The 19,799-nt window shown below is 36.8% G+C and overlaps 1 protein-coding gene across 4 annotated transcripts in view; it reads left to right on the top strand.

The window, feature by feature from the left end:
* The window catches only part of COMMD10 (COMM domain containing 10), a 108,775-nt gene that overhangs the window by 32,301 nt on the left and 56,675 nt on the right, over positions 1-19,799 (top strand). Inside the window, exon 7 of one of the 4 annotated variants that reach the window (XM_082301383.1) lies at positions 13,153-13,216. The exons of the other annotated variants lie outside the window; for them this stretch is intronic. Within the exon in view, the coding sequence (XP_082157509.1) occupies positions 13,153-13,167 (15 nt within the window). The 3' untranslated portion in view covers positions 13,168-13,216. Of the gene's footprint in view, positions 1-13,152; positions 13,217-19,799 lie in introns of those variants that run through there. 4 annotated transcript variants of the gene reach the window in all.

The following is a 19,799-nucleotide window of genomic DNA, read 5'->3' as shown; positions in this document are numbered from 1 at the left end:
CTACAACTGCCTGAGAGAAGGTCATAGCCAGGTGGGGGTCAGTCTCTTCTTCCATGCAGCAAGTGATAGGTGACAGGAAATGGTCTCAGTTTGCACCAGGGGAGGTTTAGACTAGTTATTAAGAAAAATACCTTCACTGAAAGGGTAGTCAGGCATTGGAATTGGCTGCGCAGGGAAGCAGTGTAATGTGGCACCTGGAGACGTGGTTTAGTGGTGAACACAGCGGTGCTAGCTTAAATGTTGGACTCAATGATTTCAGAGGTCTTTTCCAGCCCTAACAGTTGTATCATTCTATTATATGCTTTTAAAATCTGTTTACTACCCGTAGTTGGTAGAAGATGTCTGTCTTAATAGATGGAAGAGCTGAAAATAAGTGACATTTAACAAGTATGATTTTGCCTTCTTAAGTTTCTGAAGGGCAAAAAAGAAGTTGGGCCAGATGGATTGAAAATATCATATTCATGATATTTAAATAACTTTAAAATTCTGGGAATATTTACCAAAGTCAACTTTTGTCGTTCCTTCACTTCCTTGCATGGCAACTCTTGGATTTTGTTTTTTTAAAGTTAATTTATAATTTGTTTTTTGCTCTCCACCAAACTTTTTAACTCCTTTACCAGGGAGTGTAGTCTGGCGTGTGGAGCTGTATTTGAGTGGTATGTTTGCCTAGTGGAACATCAGCATGAATTTGAGGTTCAGCAGCTCAGTGCTGGAGTGGGGAACTTGAGGCGAGCCATATCCTGCTGCTGAATCTTGTGCTGACCTGTAAGAGAGGTAGCAGTGGGGTACTGATCCTTGGAGTGGGCAGGCAGGGGAGCTACCCTGGGAACAGCTGGCTCCTTTGCCTTTGGGGTCTTGATCAAAGCGATCATAGGTTCATCTTCTCTGCAGAGGAAGAGATACTCATGAAGTGAGATTTCAGTCAAAGTACCTGCAGAGGACTTGAGAAACTTGGTCATACCTTTAAATTTATGTAATGGATTTATCTTTCTTCCGGAAGAAGCACTGCTGAGTGGTGGCAGAGCAATAGTTTATGTTGATTTATAGTGGCTTTAACTGTACTCAGTATGAAGTTAAACTAGTGTAAGATTCAGCTTCAAACTGAGTGCTTGATAGTATTTTACTTGCAAACTTCCTTTGTAAACCTTTCAAGAGTACGGCTAGCCACAGAAACAAAAAAATTACTTTTTGAAGCATTTGAACAGTGTCTCTTTTATAGTACTAAAATATGAGGACATTGCATATGAAACAGCTTAATTTGGGTTAAAAAATTACAGATTCTATTACTGTGTAACAACAAGTAAAGTAAAAGTACTGTGCAGCCCAAAGGAGAAAAACTGTTCTGTGTCAGACCATTTGCATCTTGCCAGGGTCAAGCCCCCACAGCTTACTTTGGGACCACTTTGGGGTTGTGCATCCTGTCATGTTTCCTCCAGTCACGTTTCCTCCTCTATACACAATTTGTTGCATGTCTTGTGGACAGATAAGTGCTTATCTTTTCTTCCTAATAATGTCAGTACTCGTATCAGAAGGGGCTGTGAAAACAGTTGAATGGGTGACAAGGAGCAGCTGCTGAACCAACTCAATACCAGGCAGGTTACACCTTGCTTTTTTGTCATGTAACTTGAAAAAACATTATGGTGAGAAGGATAATTTCCGATTACTCTGTTGGTTCATACCTTGTCAGCAGTTCTGTATTGCTTAGACTATTACAAACCAATTAGGTGTTTTATGTGACAGGCTTCTCACCAGGTCTGCTCAGAGTAGTATGGAAGGAGCCCACACTTCTTCATTTGCATTCAGTTTACATTTGTGTTCACCATTATAATTCTCTCTTGTGCTTTACTTTTTCTTTGTCAGTTCTTTAAATTCATAGTTTTGTGAGCTTTGGTACAAAATGATACTGTCAAGGAGAAGTGATCTTCTTATGCTAATGAGTTTCAAACCAAGCGTCTGTGGGGGTTAATAGCATGGTTTTGAATTTAAAAGCAGTTTGATTGCCCACTTTACAGAATTGCTGGACTTGCTTTCCTGTTACTTTTGCTAATTTTTTTGCCAGTTTGCGACTAAGGTAATTGCCAAATCTGGCTTTCCAGAGAAATAATATGTCTATTCTTGAAAGAGTAGAAAGTTAACATCTCCTGCGTTGCAAACATCTGTCCTGCTTGAGGCAATAAATATGCAGTACATGCCATCAAACAGTATCAACGCTGAGCATTTGACATCGAGCAGGTGTCTAACAGTGTTGTGACACTCCTTCCAGTCCCTCTTCAGGTGGAAGAAGGTGGGTCATCACCTCAATCATATGCAGAGGAGACAATTTTCACTCATCTTATTTCCTGTTGTTTACCAATGACAGGAGTCTGGTATCTGAAACTGTGTGGCATCTCAGTTTGTGCCACTTGGCTTTGTATAAATGTTTAACAAACTTTATAAGCTGCTATGACAAGTGACCTTTTTCACTGGTTAAAATGAAATGAAATATGACCTCTTTCACAGGAAAACCACAACCCACAGCATGGCCTACAGCCTCTGGGAAAATCTTGTTCACTGTGATTGTATAAAATCAAAACTAATGAAATAACACATATTTCTAGGAATGCACACTCAGTGGCAAGACACTAATAGAAAGAGATTTCAAGGGACAGAGGAAAAAACTTTTTTTTCCACATTGAGACAGATCCTGTTACTAAGAATACATTTTGAAGCCTTGGAGTAATGATAGGATAATACAAAAGGCAAAAGAGAGCCAAATCTACCGAAAATGCTTCTCTCTCTTTTTTAGTAATGCCTGATCTGTATTTTTTTATATTTTTTTTGTATTACCTCTGGTGCATAGAGGGAGGCACAGCTGAGTTTTAAAAGGCTAAAAATACTAGATTATTTCTTGGTTCTCTTGCTATGTCAACAGAAACAAGACGTTGGGCGATGCCTATGCTTGGAATAAGTCATGTTATGAGACTGGGAATTTGACAGCAAAACAAGTTGCCTATAGCTAGATTTCTGTGGAGCTCTACTACTACTCTACTGTTGGTGTACGATTCTTTGGTTAGGTACTTTAGCACTAAAGGGTGCACTTGTCTCCTTCATGAGTTGGAGAAATGTATTAAAGAATTACAGAATCCTTAAGGCTGGAAAAGACCTTCAAGGTCATCAAATCCAACCAGTGACTTAGCATTGCTAACCAATTTCCTCAGTGCCACATCCACATGCTGTTTGCACACTTCAGGGATGGTGATTCCATCATTTCCGTAGGCAGCCCATTCCAATGCCTGATTGTGTCAGTGAAGGTATTTTGAATTGTATCTTTAGGATAGTCATGGGCTTAAGCTTTCAGGAGGACTGACACTATACTGTGTTGCCCACTGGTGGTTTAGATGTGCCATCATACCTGGTAGTTTTGGAAGGTTTGCAACCTGGAACTGAGTGTAGGATTCAGTAACTGCACAGAGGAGTTCAAATGCTTGTCATCTTTACTCCTCTATTCTGAATCCTAAATAAACAAGTTTCAAAATCTAACCATACACACGTGGAAACAAATACATCTTTTGTTCAGGAACAAATGGTTTTTCAGGCAACCTATGCCTGAAAATACCTGAACTTATTATTAGAAAATAAGTGCCTTTTATTAGAAAATCTTAAGAATAGTTAGGAGGAGGAGGTTTATTTGAAGATGCAGTTAGAGGCAGGAAGAAAGCTTTCTGTAGATTCAGGAAAGTAGTTGTGACAACAGTGAAACAATTTGTGAGCTGTTTTTTTCCTTTTTGCAATTTTTAGATCACTTTGCCTCTTCACATTCCTTTTTCTTCTTCTTTTTTCTCATCTCATTTTTGTAGGAACAGATGCATTGTTCTCCAATCAAAGAAATGCAACAGGTTCCAAAATACTTTTGAAATTCCTCAAACATCAGAGTTGCCATTCAAGTGGGACAGAATTCCTTAGTTTCATGCTGTGGCTAATAAATTCAATACAAGCTATCAAGTAGTGCCACATATAATTAGTAACTTTTTTTTTATGGTTGTTTCTGTTCCTTTTATTTTTGAACAGTGGTTGATAAAGTAATAGATCATTATAATCCTTTGTTTTCCTTTTAGTTTCCTTTGTTCTTGAAGCCTTAGAACCCTTGTTATGCTGTAGGGTATCTTCTGCTCCAAAAGGATGTGCAGCACAGTGTTATATAAATGCTAGATGTTTAGGCAGTTTCTACACAGTTTCAAAATTCCTGGGTGGCAGTATATTCCTGTCTGTACTTTCAAATGCTAAAATTTACCAGGTTCTTGAGTGAGCATTTTAATTTCCTCTTTCTAAATTTGTATCACTAAATTTTGTTTAGTGAGAATGAAAGTCTTTCTTGTGAGGACCAAAATGGGTTGGAGATAATATCGATGAGATGAAGAATAGCTGGGTTTTAGTACTGATATTGGCACTATTTGATTTCTTTCCACATGCAGATCTATTTGGGACAACTTAGAGGAGGAAAAGGTAAACCTTTTCAGGAGAACTTTTTCACTTCAGCATCAAAGAGCTGCTCTGTTGGAGTGCATTAATTTGTCAAGGGTACTGTAGGCAGGCAGACCGCAGGTAAGCAGGCACAGTGATGTCTGAAAATGGTGTAACACAGAACAGAAGTGCATGAAACAGATATGGGGAGGTGGAGGCACTAAAGGCAATGAGGAGCACAGAAATGCAAGAAAGTAGTGTTCTTTGAGAGCTACCTGTAGTTGAGTGGAACCTGAAGAGGTTTTTTGGAGTAAAACTGAGGATGACTGTCATGCAGGAAAATGATGCACTCTGAGAAGGGTTATGCAGGATGATGCAGTGCTTTGTTCTCAAGCTGGTATCTAAAACACCATTCTGGAAAGCTCTTGAAAATTCAAGTGAATCATAATTGGATTTTATTTTTTTAGTGGAATTGCTTTAAAATTCACATTACCTTTTCAAACTGCAATTGTATGCTTCTGTGGCCCTCAGGGAGTCACAAAACACTTGAAACCATCCTTGACTTTGACATTGAGGCCTGTGATGCTTGTCTAGGATGGAGTATAATACCTGTTGTGTTTACTATTTTCAGAAGAGAAGAATCTGGCATTTTTATCTGAGTGAGTGCATTGGAAGGGTGAACCACAGACCAATAGCAGATCTTTTGAGGAAGTGTGCAAATAGTAAGGCAGAAGAAGGATATGGCAACAAAAAACTGCAAAAAAAAATCAAAAAAGGCATCTAATATGTCTGTTCTTTATGGATAGACAGATGAAACATATTTGTCAACGCAGAGCATGAGAAGTGCAGTGCTGTAGCTTAAGCACTGCTGAGAGACGTTGAAGATGCTTGTTCAAATCTCCTTCTTCCCTTTTTTGCAATAAAATAATTTCTTTTCAAAACATTCCAATCCAACTTGAAAGACTGCTGGCTTTTTATAGTGATATGGCTTTAGACCCGGGAAAAATAAATAAAAAAAGGCATTCTGTTCTTCCCACTGTTTTATGAAACACTTCAGTAGTGTGCTTTCATCGTTAGACTTTTTCCTTTTTTTTTTTTTTTTTAAATAAAGATGGAAATAAAAATTGTGGACCAAACATGTATTAGCCTATAAAACTGCAAGAATAGCTTTGTGTGTCAAAACCAAAGCGCTATTATTTTAGTATGTGTCTTTATATACAGGTAAGCACGCCCCATTTTCAGGTGAAATTGACATGTGTTTAATTCTGTAAAAAAGGGTTGCAGGAGTAAGGCTGGTGTGAATGTCAGGAAGACTGCATGTTATTACCACTGGAGACAGCATCCAGGAGTGTGCTGCTCTAGCAAGAGGTCTGGAACAAGTGCAAAAGTAATCTGCCATTGTATATGTACACATGTTATTATCTTCATATTACCTCAGAGCCTGACAAATTAAATTATTCTTTGGCTTTGTGGAAGCAAAGTTTTTTTTAAAAAGTATGTATTTACATGGAATTGTTGTTTCCTTATTTGTATCTAATTCATAAGCTTCCAGTAGAATACTCTTTTCAGTTATGGGTTTGGAATTTTTGTGTGTGTGTTTGTTGTTGTTTGCTTGTTTGTTTGGGTTTTTTAATGTTTTTTTGTGAAGGGAGTTTGTGTTCGTGTTTGGTTTTTTTTTTGTTAAAGAGTACTAGCATCTTTACTGAATGTGAAAGTGTTGAGAAGAAAGCCTTTGTGGCTAGAAAAGTGTCTTGTAGTTTGTGCCACAAAATGCCTTTCAAGCTGAATTGACCTAAACTGTATAAAAATTACTATTCCATTTTTGCCAATGGTTTTTCATAGAGCTCCTGTTTTTTTGCCCAAACACTAAGTGATTATGAGCATTCTCAGTTAAGGTCAGGCTTTGATGTTATTGAGCACCACATTTCTGGGCACTGTGGGGAGCACATAGTGCAGGTGCTGAAAATAATACACCTTGGAGCAGAAGAGGTCTTGGCTGGGCTTCCTTTCTCTTAGTACAGGGAATTAGCTGTGTTCTCTCCACTTTCTGAAGTTGGTGTATAAAATAATGTAGAAGATGATGACTGATATTCCCTTAGGTGGGTGAATGCTGTACAGAAAATAAAAAACCCCTGCATTTTCAGGGAGGATAAAATAGGACACAGTCATACTAGCAGGAAGATGGGTGAGGTGACCAAAAGTATTTTCTCTGTAATTTTTTTATTGTAATAAAATAATTTCCTAACAAAAAAAATTTGATTTAAGGAACTGCGTATATGCAAGTGACAATAAAATCTGTATTGCTCTCAATTCCCTTCCTCTGTCTGTGGCCTGTATGGCGCCTACAAACTCGTTCAAAACGGAGCAGGAAATTCTAGACCAAAAAGGAGAAGATTACCTCTGGAACAGGCATCAAGGACAACAGCCTGTCATGGGGGATTCAGTTTCCTTGGCTATTCTTGTTAGAATGCTGGAGATGTTTTTAATCCTTAATGATGCTTAACTTAAGTGTGATTTTTTTTTGTGTGTGAAAATAGAAACCTTTGTGAGCAGTAGTTAAGGGTCCTTCAAAGCTAAAAGCAGTAGAACGAACTGTGATTGTAGATAGGAACCTTGGAAATAAAAACAAAGCCAAACCCCTTTCTCCTTCTGGCACTTGAGAATTGTATTGATACTCCCTCTAAGTACATCAAAACCCTAAGTGTGTTTTTTCTTCTGTAGAGAGTGAATGAAGTTCACATTCTCACAGTTGCGCCTGTATGTTTGTAAAGCTATGCTCCAAAATGGAGCCCTGAAATGAATTAGAAAATGAAACAAAACTGATGGCCTGAAAGCTTTTAGAAATCATGAGATCTTATGTTTCTGGTGGGATCTGCAAAGAAATTGTACTGGCACAGAAGGGAATAGACTGTGATTTGCAGGCAGTTGTGAGTTCTTAGTGTGGGGAGGAGTGTGACATAGCAAAGAAAATGCAACTTGAAGCTATGCTCTGTTTTTAACTGTTAACAATTCTTTTTCATGGCTACTGGTCTCATGCTTTCCAAAATAGCAGTCATCTCCCAGATTTTAGCAGGCATTTTAAGACCATCATTCTGCTTTACAGATGTAGATAAAGTGAGACTCTTAAATACGTATGTTTGTGCCTTTAGTATTGCTACTAATACAAAGATTAGGATGATTTTGGTAAGTTTGTAAAACTCTTTTCAGAGGCAAGAAAGATAAATTACTTGCATGGAATTTGTTGAAGTTGATGCATTTGCATTTCTTTTTAATGAAATCAGTTAGATGGAGAGAAAACTAAATACTTTAAAAATTCCCACAAATTTAAAAAGCAGGCAATTGCTAAGCACTTTTTTTTGTAATCTCGTTTGTACCTGTTTGTCTGAAGTGCTATTTGATTAGATTATTTTTCTGTTATTAGCAGTGTCATTCATATGCTCAACATTAAAATGACATAATTTTAACCCCAAACAATTCCGTTTAAAAGAGCTGTCTGTATAAAGTTTGTATATAAAGTTTTAGAGATGAACTTATCTCATACCATCATAGCTGTTTTAAAATAATTTTCCAATGTGTCCAAACATAAGCCAAAGAATACAATAAGAAGAATTTGGTATGTAGGTGAAGTGCATAGAGCTAAAAGGTACAGGTATGAAATAGCAATGATAAGAAACAAAACCTTACCTGGTCATAATCAGCATGTATTATGAAAGAAAAAAACAGGAGAGGAAGAAAAATGGAAATTATGGCAATGTCAATTTGGACCACATTTAGAGTAAATATTGGGCACATTTGTAATAGATAAGATAAAATTGCCAAAACAGTTTTGGTTAAAGGATCAAGGGAATGTATGAAATTGATCAAGGCAGGAAATGTATGGCTGAGAATTAAACTCCTTTTTGAGCTGCAGGAATTAGCAAACCACGTTGTTTTCTCAGCTAATAATTGGTGTGTTTCTAAGGGAGCTAAGGAAATTATAGACGAGAGGGATATTGCTTGTAATATATCCAGTGATTAAAAAAAGTTTTAAAAAATTATTAAAATGTCAAAGAAAAGATAAAAAGAGTTAACGTGATCAGGGAAACTGCATCTGAAATGCAGAGATTCTTGTCTACGATTATGGTGATAATTATCAAAAGGACTTCAGTGTATTCCTTCAGTATTTCAAATAAGATTTTCAAGGAGAGGAAAACTGAGAACATCACTGGAACTGGCTAAATATGGTTTGGAAGACATGGTTTGTTGTGGTTGTGAAGTTTGGAAACTTCAGAACTTTGAAACTTAGAAAAATTAGAAATTTTTACACTGTGAAAGTGCTGTCCTTAACTAAGATGTGAGAAGTAGACATTTATGGAGTATACATTGAAAATTCTCTGTAAAGCAAAATACTTGGACTTTCAGAGGTATCCCTGCTTTGAGCTGGGAATCTGGGGATGGCCGGGCCAGATGGCCTCCTGAGGCCTATTATCAAGGTAAATTATTCTGTAGTTGTGCAGAGATTTCATTTAAGAAAATATAAATAGACTCTTCTAAAGAATCCTGAAAAAGATACTGAATAGGTGAATGATAATTTGATATTTAATCTGCTCTGTTTTGCTTAAACGAGAAAAGTGAGCAAGAGTGCGTGGGTTCCAAAGAGGGTCAAAAATGGGAACACTTTTTTTGAGAAGGAAAGCAACTAGGGATGTTAAAAGCACAAATCGAAGAGTCTCTGTCCTTGGCAGAATTGCTCTTAGCTTTGTGGAAGGTTCTTAATTTGTTTTGACTCTTTCTAAAAACCACACTGTACTAGTCAGTTTGTCACATTTTCCATTTTGAGTTTTATGTTAAGATGTCCAACTGAATTTTCATTAGAAATGCTGCTTAATGAGAGATGTAAAAAAAACCCTATAGTATTGCAGATGAGTTCTTCAATGAAATTGATTCTCATTAAAAATCACTCAGTCTCTATTAGACAATGGAAAATAATGAGTAGCTCATAACCTGGCAGACTTGGGACCTATGTCAAACGATCAGTAGTGTGTTAGCATAACCCGGCATTATAGTAATTATGTGAAACATGCACAATAAGGGGCAGTTTGACAAGAATGAGCGCCAAAATGAGGTAAAAGCTATTTACAGGATAAAGGACCAAAGGCAGTACTTGTTCTGTGCTGGAGTGCAAATTCTGTGGTATACTATATCTAATGTTATATGAAAATAGCATTTGGGTATATATTTGTGGTTGCAGTTGCTCTGGGCAGAGCTTGCAGTTCAGGAAACAAATGATTTTGAGACCTGGATTCTGATCTCTTGCGACTCTTTATGCCTATTGACTTAGTTTATTTTTACTAGAGTAATACTAGAGATTTAAGTTTGTTTAGTACCAATAACAGAGTAGCATTTCAAGAAACCTTTTTTTCTATTTCTTCTATGAACCTGTAATCTGATTCTGCATTTTAACAGTGTAGGATTTGGTGAGTGAGACATGCAGATTAAATGTTAAAATTAATTTTTTATCCCTGAAAAACTTCAACATTTGAAATGTTGACCTTAATTTTGCTGCATATTCCTTTCTAAAATCGGCAGTGTTCTGCGTGGAGAAAATACATTATTGTAATAGGTAACTTTTATGATTAAGTTCCCTTGGAAGGTCTGAAATGAGTGGTGGATTTGTTTCAACTTGTTACTTTGTGTGTAAATAAGATAAGCATTTGTAAATTCCTTGCAGTCATGATCCATTTTTGTTGTACTTAAAAATAGCACATTTTTGCCACAGCTTCATTGGAAAATGTTCCTTCAGACTACTGCTAAATGCAGTTCTTGATTTTAGTCTAGCACTTTCATATTTCCTCGTATCAGTGTTCTAACCTGTTTACTGTTACGCCTTGAATTCTACGCTGCTTTCTTCAGGTACTAACTTTAGTGCAGTGCTAATGCTCTCTAGAAAAAGTGTGGAAATGCTGTGGAAGTTTTTGATTCTGTATTGCTTTGAACTAACGAAGAGCAACGTTCTTTATTTTAATACACTGGCAGCTAAAATTGCGTCTTGACTGTACTTCAGTGTGACGAGCTGTGCACCCAGTTACACCTGCGCCCAGGCTGGTGTGTGTCCCAGGGTGAGCACACGCCTGTGCTCCACTGCAGCTCAGTGCTGCTCAGCAAACAGCTCCGCAGGCTGCAGGCTGGTTGCTGAAGCCGGTGTTGGGATGTGCAGTCCCAGCACATCCCGTGACACCTGGCACTGCTCTGTGCGTTTGCAGTGCCTCCACAAGCAAGTCAGGTGTCAGGAGTGTGCTGATGGGGTTTCCCTCAGAGGTGCAGCCGAAACACATCCCTTCTTTCAGTCCAGTGCAAACACCACCAGCATGAGGGTGGTGAGTGAGGGCAGGACGGAGGAGCTGGGCACGGGGAATGTGGAGTGCATGGCTGCATTTCTGTGGCATTGCTGGGTGTGGTGTGTGTAGGATCACTTTTTAAATCTACTGAAGGTGTTTGTAAAACCAAAATGTACAAGCCGATTGTTGGACTGAATTCAAATTTAGTTTCCATAAAGTGTAAGGAACAGAAAGATGGTAGTAAAATGGTACATTGTTATGTTTAATAAATCAAAAAAGTTTTTAGAAAGCGTGTTATAAAATATAAAATATTGATTATTATTAGGTTAAGCTTGGAAGCAGGGTTTTGCTTGGATTTTTTTTTTCCTTAACTATGGTAATCTGCCGGTGGAAGGTGCTCTGAAATTTCACATGAAACTGCATCCTAACGTGGAGTGCTTGCTTGTGGTAAACATTTGTTGTGCTTGTTACAGTACATAGTAACAATAGTAATGCTGTTGTCTTCTTCACTTATTTAATTTAATAAAAATGATGTTTTTATTTGAAGTAAAAAAAAATCACACACTGAAATATGTGCCCTACTCCCCTTTGGGTCTTGTTTATTTTATTGATTAAATTCTGAAATCAGACTTGTGAAAAGTTTGAGAAATGCAAAATTAATCCTTTCTTTATTGCATGAAACAACCTTTGCAGTGGAGTTGAGGTATTATTTTTTTTCTCTCTTGATACTCTTGTGAATTAGGAATGGAGTCACTTTTTTCTGAGAATGTATTTTCATGAAAGGTTGTAGATTCTGACATGAAATTTTCTATATTATTCCTATTTGTAAATTGTTAAAAAAAACCACAAACCCAAACGAGAACGACCAACTTGAATTCTTTAATCTGAAACAGACTAATGCACGCAGAGGTAAAATGTTAGCAAAAGGTCATGCTGCACTTTGGTGGTAAGTTCAGGAAGAGAGCCCAAGCACTGTCTCCTGGGAAGCAGGGTCTCTTAATTCTGGTTCTTGTGAGCAGAAGGGAACAAGGGTATTTGTGATGTGTTTTGTAACAGTTCATGGACTCTGAACTATTCTTACACTCTCAGATTCTCAGAAGCAAAAGTATGTCTGAGGCACGGCCGCTCAAAATAAGAAATCCACACATGCTTTTATTGTCTTTAATACTGTGCTGTAACCATTGTGTAGGTCTGGACTGTATTGTTGCAGTTTACTCCTTTGTTTTGCTTTTAATGCAAATACAACATGCAGAGCAATATAGTGGGGGAGTAAAGGAGTGGATTTTGACCTTCATGATGTTTATGGCGCAGTTAAGACAGTGTTAATGAAACTTAGATTTGCATCTCAGTGGGGCTGTATGTTTTAAGTAAGGTTTCATAGAAGCAGAGAATCTGAAGAAATCTTAAAATCACTGGGGTGTGTTGCCTTGCTTTCTCTAAGATTTGCATTTCCAATGGCCATTTGTGCCTACCTCAGAGCAGGAGATTTTTTACAGCCTCTTGTGATGTATGAGTTGTGGTAGCTTCTGACAAAAGTGAAAACTTTTTAGACTAGACTTAACCTAATAGTCCTGTCTTTCAGGTCTTTGGATCATAGACGTATTCATTATTATTTGAATAATTTATTATAGACACTCTTACCAGGATATGTTATGTATTATTCTAGTAATTTTTTTGACATCATACTCTGATGGATAGCTTGCTTGTTGAAAGTAAAAAGCTTCTGTATGTTATTTACTTTTTCTTGATTAAATTTTTTTATGAGGAAGGGATTAATTAATTCCTTGCACTTTATCAATGCAACTGATCTAGTTTATTAAATTATGTCCATGATACCCATGACCTTGAAGAAGCCATAAAAATTTCAAATGACCTCTCCTGTTCTCCCCTGTCACTTTAAAGGACAGTCCTAATAGGGTAAATGGCAGCAAGCAGAAAGAAACATGCTGTGTGGAAAATAAATACATTTTTCTTCTTTCGTTATATATTTAGGCTGGAATACTTAATTTGTATTTTCAGAACCCAGATTTTTATATCGAAATAACATAAGTAACCTGAATTCTGCATTTGGGACATCGGTTTTAATAACTGACATTTATATTCATTTCTGGACCCCATTTTGGCCTTTTTGCAGGAATCAGAGAACCGAGGGTTCCTTAATACATTTGGGGAGGTGGTGTAATAGCTATCTCTTGAGTAGTACTGTTTTGCTTTGTTGTGAAAGTTACTTTTTAATTGGTGTTTAGAAGGAGTAAGCCCTTGTTTCCCAACTGTCAATATTTGGAAATGGGACATTGTGGTTCAGTGGAAATATGAATAATGTGGCAGACAGTAATTTAAATTCTGGTTTAGCAGGTTTTTTTGCCTAAAGGACTTTTTTTTTTTTTTAATACAGTTTGATCATCAATGAATCATAAAACATGAATGGAAATTGAAGCAGAATTTTGTGCACTGTGGAGGTACCCGAATATAATGTTACTGCTGTCCAAAATCACAGGAGTAGTCCATTGAACAGAATAATTGCATGCAGCACTGACTCAAAAGAAAACAGTTGTCTCTTGTTTATTGTTTTGCTGTGGCCTCTTTTTTTCAGTTGCAGTTAAAGAATGTGTTAAAATCAAGTGAAGTACATCACTGTAGGGCACATGTGGCGACTTTCTTTCCTTAATCAAATGCTACAGCTTAGCAACAAAGGCTGCATAAAAGATTTTATCATTACACTGTTTCAGACTTATGTTTTAGTTTTTTCTGGTGTATGAGAACAAGACTGTACACCTTGGTTTTGTTTTTTTTTGTAGTAGTAGTAGTGTTAATGTAAAAGGTTAAGGAACATTTTTGTCTAAAATTGTGTTTCTGATGAACTCCCATGTTCCCATAGCAATTTTAGTAACCACGCACTGTTTAACTGGAAGAGCGACTTGAGGATATTGCCTGATTTCTCACTACCTCCCATGGTAAACCTTCTGTTTGTTTTGTGAATTTAGTAGTCAGAGGTGCGTGGATAAAACTTGCCATCTCCTACTTAATGACACTTCACAGCCAGTAAGGCTGCCAAACTGCTATACAGCTTTCCTTTTTACTTCATTAAGCAACACAGAGGAACAGATCACAACAATTATTTCCTACCGTAATGCCTCATGTTGACTGAAACATTTAAGTCTTAAGAATAGAACAGTACCATGAAATAAAAGGCTTAAATGGGAGATGGACATCTTCACAACTCCAGATAGGTCTAAAGGGAGAAAAAGTGCAGAGACCCAGGTTAAGAAAATCGCACTTTTTCAGATGAGTGAAGCATGAATTGGAAATGGTGAGAAAAAGTTAAGCTATGCTTATCATAGTATATTATATTAGACATAAAATTTAAACTTTTTTTTTTTTCAGCAAAACCACACTGAAGGAACAAAATGGAGCTAAGTGTTTTTATTTTCCCTAGTGGCAGCACTTGAACTCTAGTGACACTTAAAATAATCTGTGTGCTATTTTGTAGAGAACATGACTGTATCAAAAGTTCTTTAGTAACTGTCTGACCAACCTGCATCTGTGATGCTTCAAGTGTAGGGCAACAGTAGTCTGATAATCCTCTTCACATACCAGAATGGCTTGCAATATAAATAGTTTGCTTGTGGTTATGGAGTTCGTGATTTCATATGTGTTGTTTGGTTTTCAAGAGCTGTAAATAAAAAGAAGAAAACATATTTCATTCTTTCTCCCTGTCTTCTCTCCAACAAAAAAAATTCCCCCTTTCCCCCCCCCCCCTCGCCCCACAATTCGTCTATAATAGTGGTTTTGGCACATGGTGTTCTGGTTGTTAAAAGGCAGATAGACTCAGTGCTTGTGTTAGCCTAGCTTCAGGGTTTTTTTCTGCAAGCAGCGGATCAGACAAAATGTTCAAGAAGAGAAGGTGAAGAGTGGACAGTGAAAAAGTGTTCTGTGTGCAAACCACTGTATCCATGGAAAACACGTCTGTGGCCTTGGGAGAAGCCTCCAAGTTAGTTAGAATAAAATTTGATCTCCGCGGTATGTGGTAGGAAATCATTAGTTCATATATGTGTTTGAAAAGTGTGTTTTTTCTGTTGTGGGTGGGTATAGACCACAGTTAGTGGCTAGGCTGTGGTGGTGGTATTGGTGTTATCTGAGCTTGTGTCTTGCTGGGAACTTACTTTGCTGGTGAGTTCAGATTTCTCTGGAAACTGGGCATTGTGATGATGCATTTGCAGAAAAAAAATTGCTACTTCAATAAGTTACAGTGTGACAAACTGTGGACAGTGCTTGGGGAGGGCTGGGAGATACCCTGCTATTGTTTAGTGTTTTTACATTGCATTAAGGATAGATAGATTGTTACAGCAGAGGATAAATATGTAATGATTTTTTTTTTTTAATTTTTTTTTTTTGGTCCTATAAGGAGAGTAGGTTCTGGAGCTTTGTCCTTACACTTTTTCATTGGCAGAAGACCTGTGTTACTACTTAATTTACATATTGATGAAACCTTCCATGAGCTGCCTTCAGAATTAAAAGAGTAGCGTGCAGATTACTTTGATAATACTACCTGAAAATACTCCAGAACACACTGCTGTGGGATAGAACACATTGAATTAATCTTGCACTTGAAAATTAGAGTTCTACTATTCTGATTGTTTCTGTCTTTCAGAAAAGCAGGACAGAGAGAAAATAGGAGAACTGACTCTTACAGAAAACAATTTTGAATTGTTGTCGCAAATTTCCACTATTTCTTTATTTGTGTTTGTTTTTTTAACCTGCTTATCACTTTAAATTTAGGTGATGATTTCTAAAGCAGTGTCTAGGCTATCAGATTCGGTTATGGCCTTTTGATAAAATAATGTTAGCTCTGAAAATTTGACGTTTATTTGTCTGAGATTCTGCTGCTTGTTCTGGCTTCATAAATCTTACCCTGAACCTCTGGCCATTTCATCTTATTATTCCAACGCAAATCTGAAATAACAAAAATACTGAATTATTTGAATTGAAAATGTTGAAATTGGGCTTTGTGCAGCAAGGTGAGCCATGACTTGATAAGTAATCAATTTTGCTAATTCTACATTGAATTCATCATAGAGGAAACCACTGGGAATTCTCTTCTGCTATATTTTAGCATTTTCCCTGCGTGATTTTCTGTAAGGAATCCACAGAGATCACTTCGTTGAGTAATGGGTTAATATAATTAATTGAGTAGACATAAATTCACCTGCATTTAAACTAATGAAACTGCAGAGAGGCTGATTGTAGTCCCCTGCTGCAACAAGAAAAAACAGGAAATTTTTTTGTTGTGATTTTGAAGAAAATGTGTAAGTGCAAAAACTCATTATTGTTACCATAATAAAGGCATTACAGATGCCAACTCTTTATTGGGGTGATTCTCCATAAAGTATACAGGTATGTCTGTAATGTGTGCTGACAGACCCATTGATAACTTGGAGTACTGAGGCAGTATCCCAGAGCTGCAGCGGATAGAGTGGAAGAGGACAGAAACAATGGAGAGCAAAAGGGAGCAAGCTTTTTGAACAGATGATCCATGAAGTTTCTCCTGTTAAAATACTGGATGTGATTTGCCTTCCGTGTGACTTAATCCACTGCAAAATACTCAGTCATGTTTCTTAAGAAAACTAAAAGGTGCCAAACCAGAACCTGACCTACCACTGGGCTTCTGGATTATTTTCCTGCTTCAGGAGGTTAAAAGAAATCAGCTACTCCTACTTCTGCACCAGGAAAGGAACCTATATAAACAAGCATGCAAGAGCCAATAATAAGGGTTGACAGTGCAGTCTGTTAAGTGACATGAGAGATCAGACTGAAAATGTTAAGCTTTTTAAATAGAACTTTTATTATCCCATTATCTTGTTTCTTAATTAGACTCTAAATCAGGAGTTGTTTTAATTACCACCAGAGGTTTTAAAGAAAAAGTTGAGCTGATACCTTATTAGTGTTACCAGGGTAGGTGGCAAAGCTGGTAGCACCAAGGACAACTTGTAGAACCCCGTTTGTTATTGAAGACAAACTTAGTGGATCATAGGGTGTTACAAACACAGCACCAGTTTCCTTTGCCATAAAGTTCAAGTGTATCCATTGTGCATGTTAGAAGAAGCTTTAATTAACTCAGCCTGTGGGGTGTAAAGAACTGTAAGGTAAGAGGAACAAGTATACAAGTGGTTCCTTACAGTTGCCAAGTTTTTCTCTAAGTCCTAAAGCTTGTTTTTGTATGAACTCACATAATGATTATAAAGCAAAGCCTAAAAATGAAGGCAGAAGGTTTGTCTTCATGCTCAGACTTCATCTTTCTTATGAATTTATTATGTGGAGCTTGAAGTACTTCATGTTTTTACAAGATAAAAGTGGAGGGTTTTTTCACATTTGCTGGAATATTGCATTATTGAAGTACTTTATAAAAAAGCCAAACCAACCCGACCATCTGAAGGATAATTGGACACTGAGGAGTATGGTAACATTTGCATCACTGATCTTTTACTTTCTTTCACTACATTTGAAAAAAACCACCCTATCTGAGAATCCTGGAATGTTTTGCCCTAATTTGCAGTGTACAACTCAGTGTGAGAAGACATGATTTTTGGAGACCACGCAACACTTGCATTAAGTGCTTATAGTGCTGCAAGCTTTGGTGTTTTTAACATAAATTTTTCAATTTGACTTTTTCTCTCGGGTTTCATGTGCGAATCTTAGCTTTCATTTCTTCTGGAATTGGTTAAGCTCTTTTTGAACTGAAACCTAACTGCTTTTTGTCCAAAAGGAGAGCCTTTACCATGATTCCCAGATAGAAATATGACAGTATGTGTACTTGTTTGCAGTGTTTCTTTTGAATGTTGACATCCATGTAGCTGTAACTGGATTACTCATAAGGAGTAATTATTTCCTGGAAAATAGAGAATCCTTTCTTTTATGAAGAGAATGGTGGGTTAAAAAATGGTGGGATTCAGACAAGGATTTATTCCAGCTTTTTAAAAAGCTGAAACTTTCAGATCATAGATTCTATTTGCATGCTATCTCCGATTTGGTTTAAGAAAGAAATAATGTGTTTATAACATCTATTAATAAATGTTTGATAATTGAGCATTATAATGTCTGGAAGTTGGATAAAATACTGAAACCTAGCTGGATAGCTATGCAAACGTTTTTTATTTTTTATTTACATTTTTAAGTGATGATATTTTAAAGTGCAGATAATCTACACATAAAAATGTGTTCTTATGGAATAATGTAGTCTTTTAAAAATAACTAAATTTATAGTAATGTGTCCAGACAGTATTGGGAAAATAAACCCCAGCCACCTTCCTTGAAAAATAAATAATAAATCACTCCATATTAGCATTTTTTAAAAAGTGAAAACAAATCTTAAACAATGCTAATGTTCAGATCAAAGTGGGAATTCTTGGCACATGTGGCCTTCATAAACCCAACAAGCATCCATTGTTTGGTCTCCTCTACTTTCTTGTATTTGCATTTAATTGGATTTAATGTTGTGAAGTGTAAAACTGGTTTAGGTGTGAGGGACTTTATACATACTGTAAGTTTGAACTGCACATAGGAAGTACTGAACAGTACATAAACTGCATGTAGAACCCATTTACTTTGGTACAGCTAATTATTTGCAGATAAAAGGGGCAGTTTTCATCTGGAGAACTGGTATTCATGCTTGCACCTCTGTGCAGCGAAGAACTGTCTGCTGTTTAATTAACGCCTGTTTCAGACTGATGTTTGTTCTCCTTGTTTTAGCTGTTACAGTCACCTCAGAGGTGGTAAAGCAACAGAAAGTGAACTTTTATCACCCAGAACCACTAAATATAGGAAAGAGAGAGAACATGCATTTAAAATGCTCCTCCTTAAGATATGTAAAGCAGAATTAAAGTTTGGTTTCTTACTTAAGTGTAAGGCTTCAGCACCTGAACTGACTCCAGAAGCAAAGCAGTAGTATGTGAAGCAGTGCCACTTTAGGGATGTTTAGCAGCACATACCTAAGCTGCTTCTCTGGGTGTCTGACTTTCACAAATGCATACAGTGGCCTACTTAATTCTTCCAATTATTTTAACAAATTTCTAAATGCCTGTAAAGCAGTGGCTGCTATGTTGAAAAAAATATTCCCCCACAGCAAACCCAGCTGAAATGCAGTTACAGGTTCATCAGCTTTTTCCTATTGTAGCATCTTTTACAGTATTTCAGTTTAATTAATTTCAGAACTTTGTTTGAAAGAACACAGCTATATCTCATGTCCATTGAGGCATTCACATTTCTTTGAAGTGTGTCTTTAAAGATTGGGAAAGGAAATGTTTAATGAAATTTTGCAATGAGAATAAAATCCTAAAAATACTTTATAAACTTAATAAGCATAGGAAAGGGGATATTTTTTCTGGTTTTTTTTCAGTTTCATGTTTTAGAATTATAGCTTTGACTTCCACAATGGTGTTATTAACAGTGTTATTAAGAGTGAAAAATAAATAATAAAATCAATTTCTGAAATGTAACAAGGACATCCAATGTTCAATACAATACTGCTTTTAATTATATAGTGTTCTTATCATGCATCTTAGCTAAGCTTCTTATTAATGTATTTATTGGAATTTAATACTATGGCACATTTTATTATGAAACATGCTTTTGATTTTGGAGGTTTTTTTGTTTAGTTGTTTTTTCTTTCTCTCTAAGGAATAGCTTGGTGCTCCTAGTCAAATTTCATGGCTTCCAGTTAAATTTCATCCAAAATATAGGGAGCAAAGATCATTATGATGCTTATGTTTTCAAAAGAAAGAATCCTAGGAGGGAGGCCTTTCTTACTAGCATCCAGAAAGCAGGGGGTATTGAGTGTACTTGTTTTGTATTGTGCGATATACCTTTATTTGTTTTGGTATTTGTTATCACACAGTGGTAGTCCCCATCAAGGGCTGTGATTTAAGGTTACTGGTCTGGATGCTGTTTGCAACATATTGTTCATCTCCATTATCTGCTATCTCAAAAGTATCACACCAGTCTTTGCATCAGAGGGATAGTCCTGCTCAGTCACTGTAGGATGCATCA

Source organism: Coloeus monedula (genome assembly GCF_965178545.1).
Source record: "Coloeus monedula genome assembly, chromosome: Z".
Lineage (NCBI taxonomy): Eukaryota > Metazoa > Chordata > Aves > Passeriformes > Corvidae > Coloeus > Coloeus monedula.
The sequence above is the reverse complement of the archived record's forward strand: the minus strand, read 5'-3'. Positions and strand labels throughout refer to the sequence as shown.